An 18,355-nucleotide genomic window follows, 5' to 3' on the forward strand; every position below is an offset into this window, starting at 1 on the left:
TTTGAGTAATTTTAAAAATCGGTCAGAAAATTTTACTGCTTATTGGAAGTTTCTTTTTTAAACTACAAAATAAAATCTATTGCAGAAGGAATCAAGTAAAAAGTTTTAGTCTTTCAAGTTCAAAGAGCATCAGAGACAGAGGGACACAAGCAAATTATATATATCTAATAAAAATTACCTGTAGTTTATTCAAGTCTTGATGTGATACTTGGATCTATTAGAGGCTTAAGAATGTTAAAAATTAAGTTCACTACATTAGCTGGCACAGTGTTCCTAAAACTTACCACAGGTCTATTTGGTTTTTGTAACTTTATGACACCAAAAATATACAAAGATCTGTCGTGTATGTCAACAATTCAGTGTGCAAGTTATCAGTTTTTCCCTTCTAATTTTAATTATCTTCATTTATTTGCAAGACATGTTCTAGTTTTTGGTATTGAATTCTTATCTAATACCATAAAAGTATTAGTATATTATAACATGTTAATTAATTTTAAATCGTAATCGGACTTATTCCAGAGTTACTATTGAATCTCCTTTATCAGCCTTTTGAATTTTTTTGGCTAAACATTTCATGCATCAAAATTTATCTTTAGACGTTTAATTGTAAATACTTTAAAATGTTATTAATTTGTCTGCACTTTTGTTTCTTATTTACATAACTATTTAATTTATGTCTGTACTTGGACAACATACTCATTTTGCAAAGCTTTTTTTTTTTTTTTTTTTTGTATGCTACACTGTAGTTTAAACCTTTGTGAAGGAGATCAAATCCTATTTCAGTGAAGTGCTAACTGGAAATAATTAGCTTTTAGAGGAGCCTGCTGTTTATTTTTAATTAGTTATGTAACAATGTTGACAACCACTCAACTTCATATGGTGTTGCAACAATCACCATGAAAATCTGTAAGATGAAGTGTTTGTGAGACTGGATTCAGCAGAGCAAGTGTACATTTCCAAAAGAGTTAAGTGGAAATGTTATGCATTAAGACTGATACACAATATGAATGAAAGTCCAATGCCAAGCCAAGTTTTGTGAATAATGTAGAGTGAAGATGGCTGAGGATGCAAAATTTTTGGACAAGATTGTGTGGCTGGATGAAGTAATGTGATGTCCCACCTACAGGGGCTACTGCTAGACTGTATTTTTAAGAAAGGACAGTTTGATATGTATCTTGACATGCTTAACTCATCCACCATGCACACCATTTGTGAGCTGTATGGGGATGGAATGGTTTCTTACCAACAGAAGAGGACATCCCACGTTATCATCATGATGTCGAGCCTATCTTGATAATCATTTCACAAACTGGTAGAATTATCACACCTACAAGAACTCCACTGGACATTTACTTGAGGGACTAGCTAAAGGATATAGTGTATGGTAGAAAACAGCTAAACTTCAACAGTTAAAGGATTAAATCTGTTTGCATGTGAAGCTACACAGAGGATGTTTGCTATTCAGTTATCTGCCACTATGAACAGTGCTAATAGAAGGAAGTGGTGGACAGTTTAAAGGTTTGCACTAGTTTACCATACCATGTGCCACAAACTAGGGTTTTATACACAGCCCATAATAATTTCTGAGGTAATTAATTTTATTTATTTCTTAAAATGTATGCACATCTCTTTGAGACATGGAAACATATGTGCATCACAAATCAACCAATAAAAGGACCTACCTTCACTCTTCAATAGTGTGAATCCATTATCAAACAAAAAAAAAAAAATCTAGTTTGATAGCTAATGCCTTTAAATATTTCTCCCACCATGAAGACTTAAACCTGTGTGTGTGTGTGTGTGTGTGTGTGTGTTGTTTGGTTTTTAGGAGCATTAGCAACTAAGGCCATATTGCTCGGGAGATATGCGGTGGTCATTGCCTGACCTTTCAGCATCCTCCGTATTTGATGGACACAGGCTCGAACCCCGGTCTAATCAAGAAGCGTGCTACGCACTGCTGCTCCTGACCACCTGGTTACGGAGGTGCCGTGCGTGTGTGTGTGTGTGTGTGCCCGCGCGCGCACGTGCTTTACCATAATGAAGGAAATGTAAAAATCGAACATTACTGTACATAGATGATATTGTTGTTAAATGTTTCCAGAGATGGATAGGCTGCCCCTTTCTGACTTTAAAGTATTTAAAAATTTAGGCTTTTCTAACCTGTACTCAGGAGGGAATATAAAGTTTACTAATTTTGAACCACACCATGCCAATAAGGATATGATTGCATATGAACTGGAAATACTAGAATCTCTCTTCATTCAACATTCAATATTCCAAAAGCATAAAAGCACATTAAAGCTAGCCTCCAAAACAAAGATATGAGATTCAGGAAATCAGAATCAGTTGTTCATTTTTCAGAAGCAGGACATTTTCTATAGTTAAAAGAAACTACATATGTGATAAACAACTAATCAAATTTATATAAGTGAAACTTTGACGATTAGGCCAATGAAACAGTTAATTAATATTGATAAACCAGGTGATGAGGACAGAGGATGAAATCTTCATCCTGTGCCTGAATCACCTTTTCCAACCCACACACACACACAGCCTGCCACCTCAAACATGTTCTAAGTTTTACTCAAAAATCCAGGTAGTCATGCAGTTGGATTTTCAACTGAAAAATATAATCTGTTCTTCAACCCACCTGTTTTCTTTATCAGTATACAGGCAGTTCCCGCTTTATGTTTTTTTTTTTCCTTTTTTTTTTTCAAGTATCAACAAAATCAAAAATATGAACATTAATTGCAATAAATAAATGCTAAACATTCATAAATAAGGCATTTCAAACCATGTGCGTAACTATACAATATAGTACTACTATACGTGCGTTTATTTGTTCAGGCAGACAAGAGCATCTCACTGACTTGCATAACATAAAGCAACAAAGAGTGGTATACTGCTCTTCATTTTCACTGTCTTGTCTTATTTCAAATTTATCCCCTTATTAATACTGTAAAGTATGCCAAAACGAAACGAAGTAATACTATGGAGAGTGATGTTAAAATAATTTTTTTGCCATCAAATATGACAACATTTTCAGCCAATGGACCAGGGCACGATCTTCAGGAGATATTTGATATGCTAATTAATGCAACAGATAAGGAAGTCCAACTCTTAAAGAATTTTGTAAAGAATTCCATAGTTTAGATGCAATCAAAATAATCTATGTAATATCGGTGTGTAGATACACCATAGGCAACTCTTAAGAAACTACAAGTTGTAGGCATCATTTGCTCTTTCTCATATTGTGCTCTGCCTTCACGACGAGTTGCCATGATATTGCACTACCTCGAATAAGTAACGCTTCATTAATAGAGAATGACTATTGCTACTTATTCTCAGTGAGTACCACCACCCAGACATGTTTCAAGGCTATTGGCCTATCATAACAATAGTCTTCTCTATTAGTGAAGCGTTACTTATTCGAGGTAGTGCAATCATGGCAACTCGTCGTGAAGGCAGAGCGCACAATATGAGAAAGAGCAAATGATGCCTACAACAACTACTTTGTAGTTTCTTAAGAGTTGTCTATGGTGTATCTACACACCAATATTATATAGATATTAAACTCTTAATGTATTATGCCTTGTGCATTTAGTTATTTTAAATATTATTTTAAATCAAAATAATAAAATGAGCTTGGGAAAAAATAGCAGAGAAGAACATGAAAGGTGGTTGGAATAAACCCTGTTCTCAGTTTATTGATAATTTTAAAGGATTTCGAGAACCAGCAGATTGTAAAAAATGAAGCAGAAATGGTCATTAATATTGCTAACCAATTGCAGCTTGAAGTTTCTACAGCTGACGTCACTGATCTGCATCAAGTACACACAATGGAGAGCTTACAAATGAAGACTTCACTGAAATGGCAAAATGCTTGAGTGCTCTAGAAAAAATTGCTACAGATTTAAAAAATGCTTATGCATGTTATCGTGAAATTTATAAAGAAAAGAGAAGACTATCTTAGAAACAAATGACTAGAAGTATTTCTTGTATTTCTGAAGAAAACTACGACTTCTTGTGCTTTGAACAAACCAAGAGTGTCAACCCAATAATGAGAAATGAACCATTAATGAGTGTGCATTTAGCTGATGAAGAATAAACATTCTTTTAACATTTGTATAACATAAATAATTTCCTTATTATTATAATTCTTGATTTTAAAGGCTGTGTTTTCATTTCTTTGGATAAATAAATCATCCTTTAAGCATAAACTATTGTTTTTTTGACCTTTATTTAACATTACTATGGTCAAATTTTATTGTTGAGAACACAACCCGTTCATTATGCCAATAGGAAATAAATTTCCACTTTATGAGCGCGCACTAGGAGCGAATTAACTCGTAAAGACGGGAGATACCTGTAATTTGCTTCTCTGCATAAACTACTAGGCAGTAAGAGCAAGGAAAGTTCTTCTATCCTCTTTCTATTTTGCCTTCATTCTCCCCCCCCCCACGATCCAATCACCTGAAAGAATGCAATGGTATGCCTCATAACCATCAAAAAAAAATCCAAAGTGCAATGAAAGAAAAACATTTGTTACATTTTGGTTTGGTTCTTCATCTGCTTATTCACTTTCTTTTTTAATAAGAAAAATTAGGTTAAATTTGAAATGTTCAGTGAAATGGTTCACTTTGGTTTTTGTCCATATAATGGAAAGGTTTCAATGGGTCTTACTTTATACAGAGTTCGATGCCACATTTGAATTTCGGGATTTTTTTTTTAATACTATTCTGCTTATCTGAATATAAGATTTATTTAGCTTCAATACTCCAAATAAAAATAAAATAAAATAAAAAAATAAAAATCAACCAGAAATCAAAAAATTCAAGTAATAACTAGAATAGGTATAGATATTTTGCAAGTCGTAAATAAGTGACAAGCGGCATTATAAATAGTCATTGGGAGATTAGTGAACCTATTACTTGCAATCCCCGCTGTCTTCACACCCACCACTCAAAAAAAAAAAAAAAGAGAGAGAGAGACCAAATGTTTAGTTTGATTTAGTGCATCATGTCGATTGTTGTGTTCTATTGCAGTGCAAAAGGACAAATTTTGTTTCGTTATTTATGTCAGGGGTGTCAGAATTTTTTATAGTAAATTTATTTTTTTTTTGTTTAGAAATCGCGAAAATTTTGAAAACAGCGTCAAAATTAGCCTTTCATGCCGTTAATGAAAAACATACTTTTTTTATTTAATGAAGCTAAAATACTTAGTGTTCAACATAATTATACGAGACTATTAATTCCAGAAACTGTCAAAATTAAATTACATGAGAATTCTGTTAGTGTTTGCCGGCCATATCTAATCTCCAATTTGTGGTCTTTTACGCACATGTGCGAAGACAAATAATCCCTATTCAAGTTTTGTGCTCACCCCTATTCGGTAATTTTCATTCCTGTGATCACGACATGCGGTCGAAAAGTGCTGTCAGCTTCAAGAAGGAAAATCGTTTTGGAATTTTTTACTTGATTTTTAATTATTTTTCACTGTAATGTAATTTTTAATTGTTTTCATTTTAATTTCTGGAGAGTATCATACGGAAGTGTTCTATGTATCATATTGAGGTAAACTTCTCTTATTCTTTTACAAATATTGATATCAATGTAGAATGTATTGAGCATTAGAGCTCTGGTTCACACTATATATATTCTTATTAAATATTCAAGTACAGCTAAATTTACTTACATTAAATTTATAGCCTTGAACAATTTTGGGTGGTGGATTGTCCATATCATAGTGGGTCTGATTATACTTATTCCATTCAAATCCCTAATGGAAAAGATGCATAAAGTACATTAGCTATAATTACAATAGAAAACAGATCTACATGTAATGAATAATTAACTTGTGATTAGAGTGAAGTTAATATAAATAATATGACCAAAAGGATTTGGATGCACACATATACACAGATATTTGCAAAAAAAAAAAAAAAAAAAAAAAAGGGCTTTTAATTCAAAAACCTATTACAGTAGGATCGCCTTTAGCCTGAACCCTCTTGGGAACAATTTCTACCAACTTCCAGCAGGAGGTGTTTGCAGGAATCTCTTCAAAGCCAGTTTGGAAGACAGTCAATTTTGCAATCCATCCCATAGGTGTTTGATGATGTGGACGTCTAGGCTCTGAGCCAGTTAGTCCAACTTTTCAATTTCATTGTCCACTGACCACTATTATATGGCCCTCATTGTATCACATAGGTTATTAACAGGATCTGTTTCCTTAGTACTACCACAGTGTAGGTAGCACACAATTGTCCAAAACATCCCAGTAGTTCTTCACCAAATAAAGGAATTTCCTTTATAGCTTCATTCCTTCTAAATTGGCTTTCTAATTCAGCCTTTAATTACTTTTAATTCAATACATCACATAATTTTTCACATTCTTTCCCTATCATCCACCTTTATACTTCTCTGTCTTTCTATCCTTTTGCTACTGGCACCTCCGTAGCCAGGTAGACAGGAGCAGCAGTGCGTAGCACACACTTCTTGATTAGACCAGGGTTTGAGCCCGTGACCACCAAATACGAAGGATGCGGAAAGGTTACGGAATGACCACTGCATATCCCCGGAGAGCAATATGGCCTTAGTTGCTAATGCTCCTAAAAACCAAACAACATAGTTTTGGCAACTTGTATTCTTTACACTTCCATCTGTTAGCACTTTCTCTCACTTATTCACTTTAACCTTAAATATATACTTTTGTATCCCTTCCTGTTGCTTAGCACACTTAGATACATTTGCCTTATAACATAATTAGCTACTATCTCCACATTGCATATGTAACTTTAACTCAATTTATCCAAACTTTATATATATGTATATACACATAATAACTATAAGAAAATAAATAATAAAGGGAAATTACACTAACGGCAAAGTATAGTTTTATATTTTCGAAGTAATCACCTCCAGTGTGTACATACTGTTTACATCTTTTATACAAGTTTTGAAAACACTTCTGGAACTCCTCTTCTGGTACCACTTTCAACTGGTCAGTCACTGCAGCGTGGATGTCCTGTATCATCCCTTTCATGGCTGTTTTATTTTGGGAACAAAATGTAATCTGTGGGAGCCAAATCCGAAGAATATGGGGGGGGGGCTCGATGACTGGAGTCAATTTCTTTTTTGCCAAAAACTGCTTCATGAATTGCTGGCCGACCAAACAGAGATCAGTTGGGGATCAACCTCTAATAACTCACATCCTTTACGAAAACGAGAAACCCATAGTCAAGACAAACATTCATCAGCATAAACTTTTTTTAAATCATTAAAGTTTCCATAGCACTTTTTCCCAATTTACAATAAAATTTGATAACTACTCTTTGAAGCATTTTCAATTTTCTGACGACATGCACAAAACTACTATTACTCTTTGTCATAAATCACGAACTACTGACTGGACAAGTTTCAACTTGCACTCGTTGGAAAGAGCACACTCTAGCAGATCTAATCATGTACTATTTTGGCCTCTTACATTAATACTAAATGCAGACTTGTTATTTAATTGCCACACTGTGTATGTTAAGTATATAATAAAGCAACATCAAGAGTTTACCTCCTTCCTTCACCCAACCTGTCTTTCACTTTAACAAAGTTTTAGCTTCTGTTTTTTTGCTCTGCTTTTTATGTCATTAAAAATTCTCACCTATCCTCTGTGTGTGTGTGTGTGTGTGTGTGTGTGTGTGTGTGTGTGTGTGTGTGTGTGTGTGTGTGTGTGTGTGCGTGTGCGTGTGCGTAAGCACGTGTACGTTTTCCCCCCTTTATAATTATATATATTTTTACATCTATTACTTCCGGTTCCTAACACTTGGAACCACTAGTGCAACAGACTATCTTAATCATTTTCTGCAAAACACGGTACATTCCTTACTCACTCATCCATTTGCTTTTTCTTTATCTTCATTACTTCAATTGTTCTGTTCTTTACCCACCTCTGTAAAGTCATTCATGATCTGTATGCTCTACATAATTTTTGGCATACCTTATTTGGACCTATTTTTGCCGCTAAATTCAAATTCATTTCACATTTTCCCAAGCTTACAGACCATGTCAGAAACAGAGGTCTACATATTGCCTTCTTTCGCATAATTTTGATGGATGACGTCTGATTAAGACATTGAAATTGAGTTATACGGAAATATGTTATCTTGGGGCTTAGAGAGGAACAGGCATTCTTTGTGTTATCAGACACTCAGTCTAAAACACTAATGGATCCAATATCTTTCTATCTCAGAAGATTTAGGAGAAGTACGGTTGGCCTGCCTCCCTAAAATCCGCTCATGCATACCTTCTCGATGGTAAGCCCTGTTATGCCACTTAGATGGCAACGAACGCGTAGAGTGGTTCTCTTCAAGATGCCTGGTCAGCGTGAAGAGCAAAAGATCAAACCCTCCAGCACGACGAAACAAATGGCCCTCCGTCCCCAGTGGCTTTCAATCCCGCTCTTAGAGCAGTGAGAGAATCAGAGTCAAAGCAGAGGGTGCTAAGAATCTCTGGGTATGACCAGGCTGCCATGCACGGAAACTGAACTTGGCCTGTTACAACGTAAGATCGCTCATTGGTGAAGACAGGATATTAGAGTTGGAAAAGGAATTAAAAAATGTGAATTGGAATATCATCGGTTTGGCTGAAACAACAAGAAGAAGTGAATAACTTATAAGTTTATCAAGTGGAAATCTGCTATACACCAATGGAAACAGGGAAAGGAGAGAAGGTGGAGTTGGCTTTCTGGTCCATAAAGATATAAAAAAACATTTTGAATTTCAAAAGTACATCACCAAGGGTGTCAAGACTACTTCTCAGGATTTCTAAGAGGTACAAGCTAAAGGTCATAATGATTTATGCACCAACATCGAGCCATGATGATGAAGAGGTTGAAGAAATGTACAGCGAAATTGGGTCTTCTAAATGAGCAGAAAACCCACTACACTATCATTATGGGGGACTTCAATGCTAAGGTTGGAAAAAGACAAAACAGTGCAGAAAGGGGAACTATAAGAAATTTTGGAATTGATGAAAGAAATGAAAGAGGTGAAAGACTTGTGGAATTTGCAGAATCTCGAGGATTGTCAGTAATGAACACTTTTTTAAAGAAAAGGGTGAACAGAAAGTGGACATGGAAGAGCACAAATGGATTAACAACTAATGAAATTGACTTGATCATCACTAACAGAAGACATATCGTGAATGATGTTACCATCCTGAACAAGGTAAATGTTGGAAGTGATCACAGAATGGTAAGATGCGCATTTGATATAGATGTAAGAAAAGGAAGGAAAAAACTGATGAGTAAATAATACGAAGGTCTTTGAGATAACAGAAGAGGAGAAAAGGCAGTATTTACCGGAACTTAAGAACAAGTTTGAGCTTCTGCAGACTGCTCAGGACCAAGATATCGATGAGGAATATTACAACTTTCTGAAAGTGATAAAGCCCAAGAAACCTATAGGTAAAAAGAAATTCAAAGAAAAAAAATTAGTCAAGAAACACTTGTCATGATGAACCAAAGACGACAAATGAAGAGCAAGATAAAAACTGACAAGGAGAAAACAGAGTATACCGAGTTATGCAAAGCCATTAAAAAGAGACTCAGAGAGGACATAAGAAGATTTAACACAAGAAAAGTAGAACAAGCATTAAGGGAAAACAAAGAACTTAAATCAGCAGCCATGAGCAGTAATACAGAAAGACAAATGATATTGAAACTGAATAACAGGCGATAGTGTACTTATAAATAGTAGAGAAGGCATAATTTAAATAGCAGAAGACTACTATAGAGAATTATACAAGGAGCAAGGGAATGATGCCAGCAGTGGGGAAGATGGATCACAAATTAGTAACACATACGACATACCCGATATCCTTCCTAATGAAGTAGACCATGCATTGAAGAAAATGAAGAATCAGAAAGGCCCGGGGGGGGGGGGGGGCAATGAAGTTAGTGTAGAGTTATTAAAATTGGGAGGAAGAGACATGGCACAAAAACTGGCAAGACTTCACAAAATGCATTAGAAAAGGTGTGATGCCTTTTCTAAAAAGTGGAAGGACTAATGCAACCATTGCTGCATAAGAAAGGAGATAAATCAGAAATTATAGACCAATTAGCTTCTTATCCCACATCTACAAGTTTTTCACAAGGGTCATTACTAACAGATTAGAAAGAATACTTGATGAGAATCAACCAAAAGTGCAAGCTGGCTTTAGGACAGGATTTTCAACCCTCACGTAATATCACAGCTAATGGAGAAAGCAAATGAATATAAAACACCATTATGCCTGGCATTTGTGGATTATGAAAAGGCATTTGACTCCATACAGCATAAGGCAATGTTTTGGGCACTGGAAAGACAAGGCACAGATACCCCATATATTATGATTTTGAAGAAAATATATGAGAACGCTACCTCCTTTATTAGACTAGACAAAGACAGTAGCAAATTTAAAATCGAGAAAGGAGTTCGACAAGGAGACACAATATCTCTGAAGCTGTTTACTGCTGCCCTTGAGGAAGCTTTCAGAAGATTAGACTGGTCGCAGAAAGGATTCAAGAAGTCAATGTGAATGGAGAGTGCCTAAACCATTTACGATTTGCAGATGACATTATGGTCATAAGCCATGATCCCAAAGAATTAGAAGAAAATCTTAATCAGTTATGCACAGTTAGTAAGGATTTTGGACTAAAGATGAATATGGCTAAAACAAAAGTAATGATGAAAAGTTTGCCATAGAAAGGGATATAATGATTGAAAGAGCAGTAATTGAAAAGGTGGAGTCAAATATACTAATCTGGGACAAGTCATTAGCTATAATGATAAATGTCTGGAAGTCAAGAGAAGAATAAATTTTGGATGGATAGCATTCAGGAAATATAGTCGCATACTGAAGAGCAATATCTCATTTTGTCAGAAACATAAAATAATGAACCAATGTATACTCCCCACCATGACTTATGGAAGTGAAACTGGGGCACTCACCAAAAGAATGGAAGAGAAGCTGAAAACTACATAGCCAAGAATGGAACGAATTATATTGGGAATCAGACTGTTAGATAAGAAGAGAAACACGTGGATTAGGCAGCAAACTCAAGTAAAGGACATTCTTATCAAAACTAAAGAACTAAAATGGTCTTGGGCAGGACACAGCTCGAAGACATGATGACAGATGGACTAAGAGAATAACAGAATGGTACCCAAGAGGAGCTAGAAGAAAACAGCATTATGCCTGGAAGACAACGGCGGAGATGGACAGATGAAATTCATGAGTTTGTGGGTAGTAAATGGATGGCCATTGCACAAAACAGAAGGAACTGGAAAGTTGCTGGAGAGGCCTTCATCCTGCAGTGGATTGTGAGATGTTGTGTGATGATGACATCTTATTTTAATTGCTTTTGCTTTATTTCATTTCTTTATATTTTGTTTCATTTTACCTCATTTCACACTCACTTTCTTAGTTCTTTTAATTCTTAATATCTATCTTATTAACTGTGTGCGTGCGCACATGTGTGTGTGTGTGTGTGTGTGTGTGTAAATATTAATGGGAGGAATATGACAAAAGGAAATTGATTATGGACAAAGGCAACTGACAGCCAGAAAGGACCTAATAACATAATAATTGTAATAAATAGTATAATAAAAACAACCATAATAGTATAATAAGTGAGTAAATAATAGTAGTGACAAGAAGTAAATAAAGAAAAGTTGTAGAGTTAATAGGTAAGTAAAAAGTGTGAAAGAAGAAAGAAGGGTAGGGGAAAAAAATTAATACATATATAAAGAAAAAAGTCAATATTATTATACTTGATGTATGCATATTGTTGAATATTGCACAATCCTAGTGTCGTTTTCAAGTGTTGACCACCAGAATTGCCTGAAAAGATGACAACATAGTGTCCTCTGTTTCTAGCATAAATTAGATGCCAGGGCAAAATAGAATTACATCAAAATACAGTATTGTGAGAAGGAAAAAAAAAAAAAAAAAAAATATATGAAACAATGTAAAATCAAAACTATAAGGGAAGATATAAAGACTGCCAGCATGTAATTTTAAGGTTGACATGACACAGGACCTGAAAATAGTGAAACATAAATGAACGATGCAACTAAAGCTAAAACAAAAATGAACAAAGAAACTAAAACCATTGTTGACAATAGACAAAAGCTATTGTTGAGAGTAGACAAAGGCTAATGGCAGAAATGTATATAAAATCTGTTTATATTGTAGCATATATAAGCAATAGTATAGCAGTTTAGCTAACTAGAGGTGAAATTAGGTAGGTGTAATTAGGATAGAAACACACACTCCTGCCCTCATATTACACTAATAGCCCAGAGTATGGAAAAATGATAGTTTTAGGAAAGTGAACTGAAGAATATACAGTTGGAGCTCAGGTTATCTGGATGTGATTTCCCATCCATGCTAATAACTGCTCTGGACATATATATAAGAATAGTAAGTAGAAAGCAATGGGAAGTTAAAGAATGGTAACTATGGATTTCATATAGCATCTCATTTATTACAAATGAAGATAAATATGCACTCATCCAATACGAGACAATCAAGCCAATATGAAGCGATAAGAATGAAAGTAAACAGATACATGATGTGTACTAGCACATTATACATGTATAAACATCCTGCAAGTATCAATCATAGATACGTCTTTTCCACCACAGAACACAGTAGCAACTAGGTGTCAATATGTACTTATATACATACCCAAATAAAAGGAACAGGAAAAGTAGTCAAGAAACCTGATGGGTTAGTTAGATAATGATTTGATTAAGGCTAAACTGATCTTAGTATAGCTTTTTATAAAATAGAAGAAGCCTGTGGCACTGGGTTCCACGGATAAAAAATAATAATTCAGTATATACAGTATGAGCAATAACTAAGTATTTAATAAATTGTTAGCAGAAACTTTCAAGATAACGAATCTTTTCCTCAGCTGTAGAGTACATACATACATAAATATAAATCATTACAAATGGAATGGCAGAGCATGGTCATGTTAAGTAAAAAGAGTGTGCAAGAGTGTGCATGGATACTGAATCATTTACCACATAGAATTAGGTGATTTTTTTCTGGTACAGGGTGCATATATGGACTGACTACCAGCGTTTATCATGTTTAACACTACAGACTCGATGACTGAGTATAGCCGTACACCTCTATTGTGGTTTAAAACGTTGCGACAACCATTTATGTATAGTGACCCTAACCACAGGCGGTGATAGTAGTGGCAGGATTGGTCAACCACCTCGGTATCATGACCAGGATTGAGGTAATCTTGCATCAACCAAAAATGTTCTGCGACTGAAGAGTCACCTAGCTGAATGGCCCTTTCATGTTCCGTGAGGAAGTGAAACCTAGAGCCTTCTGGTGGTTCCTTCCACATAGCAGCTGCCACAATCATGGCATGTGATGCGATATATAGCACCACTATGTAAAAGAGGGGAGACAGGTGTCTTCACCCTCGAGACAAGAGATTGCAAACCTCTACCAGTTTGCTGCTTATAGTAAATTAAGATAAAAATAAATAAATAAAGCAAATGCTAGTAGCATGGCAAACCAGTAGAGCAAAAGTAAAAATAAACCATACAGAATAAAACGTGGGGGGGGGAGAGAAGAGAAAGGGTACTGCAGAAGGAATTCTCTTAAAGTAATTTTGAAAAGCCAAAATATGACACAAAATAACAAAAATATTTTAGAATATGTTAATTAATTAAAATTTAGTGGCACCCCTTGATAGCTGCCCCCTCTATAGTCTAATTTTTCATGTATATTCTGGTTCAACTGACTTTGTCAGTGGTATGGTGTTGCCATGTGAATGTTCTGTTGTATTATGATTTTTCACTGCATAGGGACCACCATCATTCAAATCCATTGCATTTGCAGATCAAATCTGTGTATCAGTTTGTTTAAGCATGAATTTGTCTAATTTTCGAAATGCCGTGATTCCCTGACCATGATAAATCTATTTTATTTTTATTTTCATTTTCAGGTTTATTGGTCCAGAAAGGGTATACAGTGCAGTAGTTAGTTTTCGTCTCCATGATATTTCACATAATTTGGAGCTGGTGCTATCAATGGGGCACCACTAAATTTTAATTAATTGGCATAGTCTAAAATATTTTTGTTATCTGATATCATATATTTTGGCTTTTCAAAATTACTTTGGGAGCATTCCTTCTGTAATACCCTTTCTCTTCCCTCCCCTTTTGTTTTGTTTTATTTCATATGGTTTATTTTTACTTTTGCATTACTGGTTTGGCATGCTACTGGCATTTGTTTTATTTATTTTTTTCTTAATATATATATGTATATGTAGAACGAAAACTAATTAAGAGGGAAAAATTATCACGAAAAGAAAAAAGATCAAAGAAAATTAGTACTGCAGAAAATTAGTACTTGTGGTCCTCCATCAACTTAGAGCATAATGGTCAGTCCATTTTACTTTATTTAGTTTTGTTGGTTCAGTGTTGTAGATAGTGTTTGTCTCCTTTTTAGTGATATTTCACATAATTTGATCTGGTGCCATCAGAGGAGTGCCACTAAATTTTCAATCAATTGGCATTTTCTAAATATCTTGGTATTGTACATTTTGGCCTTTCTAAATTATTTTAGGAGTGTTCCTTCTGCGATATCCTTTTTTCTCTCCCACCCATCTTTGTTTTGTTATGTATGGTTCATTTATATTTTCACTCTATTGGTTTGTCATCCAAGTTTCTTGCAAAACCGACTAACTGGTTAAAATAAATTTATAAAAATATATAAATGATATATATATATAAGATGAAAGCGTTAAAATACAATAAGATAAAAGTGTTAAAATACATAGAAGCTTTTGAGGCATAGCACCTCTTCATTAGCTAGTCGGTGAATGGTGTACTTCAGTATATACTGATGGTTACATTAGCAAAAGTCAGCTGGGCATGTTCATTTATCACGAGTCTGGTGTCGGTAGAATAGAATTACATACACGTGATGACCAGTCAGTCGGTCGTCGCAAGAAACTTGGATGATATGCAACCCGATGCACAAGGCCTGTTTTCTAAGGCATGTAGTTTATTTGTTTTAATCTTGATTGTATGTATATATACATTTATGTATTGCATTGATTATATACATAATCAGTACCAAATATGCCAGGTTAAAACAGAAAAATTAACAAACCACTTTTACAAATTAACTTACTGTATGAACTCTGTTAAAATAGCGAGGTTTCCGAGGTCTGTATTTATCAGACCAAAGATATGTTTTATCTACAGGAGCTTCAACACTGAAGACTGCTTCATCACCATCCATACCTTTCCTAGCTTCCCTTTCAAATGCCTTCTCTTCTGATGTTAGTACATCCTGTAAGGAAGAAAAAAAAATTTGATATCTTTACAAATAAGATATTAACCAAAATCAACTTCTCCAACTTAAAAATCTAAGTATACACTAACCACTAAGAAATTCATATATACTGTTGCTTTCATTTTCTCAAAATTTCATATTTTGAGAAAACAAATAGCTGAATTCTTTCATAAATTACTTTATTCTTTTCATGATATACATAAATCATTTTATTTTATTTATTTATTTATTTCTGCAAGAATATGATGGGCAACTTATCAAAAAATAAGCCAGAAAAACCTTTTCCTTGAAAAAATACTTTATACACAGATTATCACAATTCTAAAACAAAGAGCAATTCTCTTTCTCCTTGTTTCACTAAACTCAAGGGACACCACCCACCCACCCACCCACCCACCCACCCACCCACACAGTTAAACTCCACTTAATATGGAGATGTATTCCTGACAACTCTCTGCTTGTTGGGGGCACAAACAGCAAACAGATTTTCACTTTACTTTTTCTTTTTTTTTTTTTTTTTTTGCAAAACACTATGTGTGAAATTTAAGTAAAAATATATCCAGTATTTTATTTACTATTAAAAACAAAATTAGAAAATTACTAAAACATGAAGTAAGCTTTGTACACTGTGCATATATATATATATATATATATTTTTTTTTTTTTTTTCAATGCATAATGTACCTTATTAATGTATATTTATGGGGCCTCATTATTAAAACATGAAAAACTGCCCACCACACTAGTTGGTTTTTTTTTTTTGTTTTGCACTAAATTTGCCTGTAATACCCACATAAGTGTCACAGTCCCTGTTAACTGCACCCACTTTTGAAAAGTCATTACTCCACCAGCAAATTCATGGACCAACTGTGTAGTGAAAGTGCTTCTTCATAGACTTCAATATTCAAAACCCTCACAGGAGTGGGCTCAAAATATTGTTTAATCAAAAGCAATATATCACTGGTAACGAACTCACTGTGGGAAGTTAGCAATTCATCTGCACTGATTCCACTGATTCTTTATGGTAACTATGTGCCTGATGTCTTCGGCTCCATTTAGCAGCTCATTTTCAAGTCATAAAAGTTCTGCAACACTTTATGAGGATATCAGTTGCTGTCAAATGTCTTCAAAAAACATGGGAGACTTCATTATGGACTGCCTAAATCATTCTGAAATTTTTCCACTAGTCCCACATGCTTCTCTCTCTCCTAGCCACTGGTAATACATACCTACAGACTCTCCAGATTTACAACAGAGGACCTGTCTTCTTCACCCCTTCTCCAACTCAACACAGTGCAGTTTTTTCCAATTTTTTCACATAAAAATAGTAAAACTACAACTTCACCAAATTTGCAGTTTTTCAAACAATGCACATTTCTACTTATTTTTCTTAATGAATTAGCCACCAAGTACGTCAAACTACATTGTATGAAGTTTGTTGGTTATTTGGTTTTTAGGAGCATTAGCAACTAAGGCCATATTGCTCCGGGGATATGTGGTGGTCATCCCCTGACCTTTCCGCATCCTCCGTATTTGGTGGTCATGGGCTCGAACCCCAGTCTAATCAAGAAGTGTGTGCTACGCACTGCTGCTCCTGCCCACCTGGCTATGGAGGCACCTTATTGTATGAAGTGTGTGGAATGCAGGAAACACTGCCTTGTATGTTATGTGTGGTGGCAATAATGTTCAGTGTGTGTGTGTGTGTGTTAAGCATATGGGGCAAGGAAGACAGAGGCTTTAACTGCGTCAACTAAAAGATAAAATAAATAAAAATAATTAAACAATAATAAACTGATAAATAATAAAATTATTTATCAATTTATTATTGACATATTCACTCTTTCCTCATATGAATGCAATTTTTCCAATCTCACTCATCACGCATGCTGCCCAGCTTTGGATGCTTTCAAAATGGACTTTCCTTGCCACCTGTCAACACTGTTCAGAAAAATTTGTGTCTGACTGAATCAACTCCCAAATCTTTTTTTTTTTTTTTTTTTCCCCTCTTCTACTGTTTTTAATTCAACACCACCAAGTGTGCAAGTTACCTTAGGATTGTTATTACCTTGTAAGACCTTTCACATTTTGCTGCATTAGAACTTGCCTGGCTATTCTTGTAGCCTTGAAGAAGCTCTCCTTGGTGTTGATTGTGAACTCTACTAATTTTGACATCACAAACCTTAACAGTTCAAGTAATCCACAATACCGATCATGTTAGATAAGAATTTTCTGCACCCATCATACAAGAATCTGATCAGATTCATGCTTCTCTTCTTAGTATTTGGGGAAACAAAAAAAAAAAAAAAAAAAAAAACACTCCTTGTCCCCGTTCTTTGCTCTTTTATCCAGATGTTTCTCATAATCTTCTTACAAAGAAAGACGTAAGTTTTCCAAATTGCAATGTCTGGAGAGTAGGCACCTGCAAGGCGATCTGATTGAGGTGTATAAGGCTTTGAATGGATTGAGCAGCTCAATTCTGATGGGATTCTTCCTCTTGCTCTGATTACAAATCAGAGGCAGCATAAACTACAACCAGTTGTTGAACAGATGTGGAGAAATTTGCCTTTAGCCAGCAGGTAGTCGATTTTTTTTTTATGAAAACCCCAAACACAAGAGGTATTACAACCTATAGTACTTAGTACCGTGCATGGTTTAGAGGTTGGGAAGACATTTCCTGTAATTTTCAGGAAATATGCATGAAGGAAGGTTGTTCCAGAAAATGGCACTTGAATCAATAAATAAGGAAGATGAAAAGTTGGTTCTGTGAGTTGGAAGTTGGACAGTAAATGGATGTTGGCTGGTGGTGGCACTTGTTTGGACTGTTTTGAAAGAGAGAGCGGGAATTATTGAAGCCAATTCAGAAGAACAGTGCCCATGGAAGTATCTGTAGAAAAGGCATGCAGCAGAAACAGAACGACGTCTATTGGACAGAGAGTGGAGAGACTCTGTTAGAGATGAGTCATTAATTAACCTAACTGCCCTCTTCTGAA

General features: G+C 35.0%; 1 protein-coding gene across 3 annotated transcripts in view; it reads right to left on the reverse strand.

Moving 5' to 3' along the window:
• cactin (cactin, spliceosome C complex subunit) overlaps window positions 1-18,355 on the reverse strand; it is a 213,488-nt gene that overhangs the window by 11,742 nt on the left and 183,391 nt on the right. For all 3 annotated transcript variants that reach the window (XM_090378432.1, XM_090378436.1, XM_090378428.1), the window contains 2 exons: window positions 15,201-15,362; window positions 5,695-5,778 (listed from right to left, as the gene is read on the reverse strand). In XM_090378432.1, the coding sequence (XP_090234558.1) occupies window positions 5,695-5,778; window positions 15,201-15,362 (246 nt within the window). The remainder of the gene's footprint in view (window positions 1-5,694; window positions 5,779-15,200; window positions 15,363-18,355) is intronic.

The sequence above is a fragment of the Mastigoproctus giganteus genome, chromosome 1 (assembly GCF_048544385.1).
Source record: "Mastigoproctus giganteus isolate SK-2022 chromosome 1, ASM4854438v1, whole genome shotgun sequence".
Classification (NCBI taxonomy): domain Eukaryota; kingdom Metazoa; phylum Arthropoda; class Arachnida; order Uropygi; family Thelyphonidae; genus Mastigoproctus; species Mastigoproctus giganteus.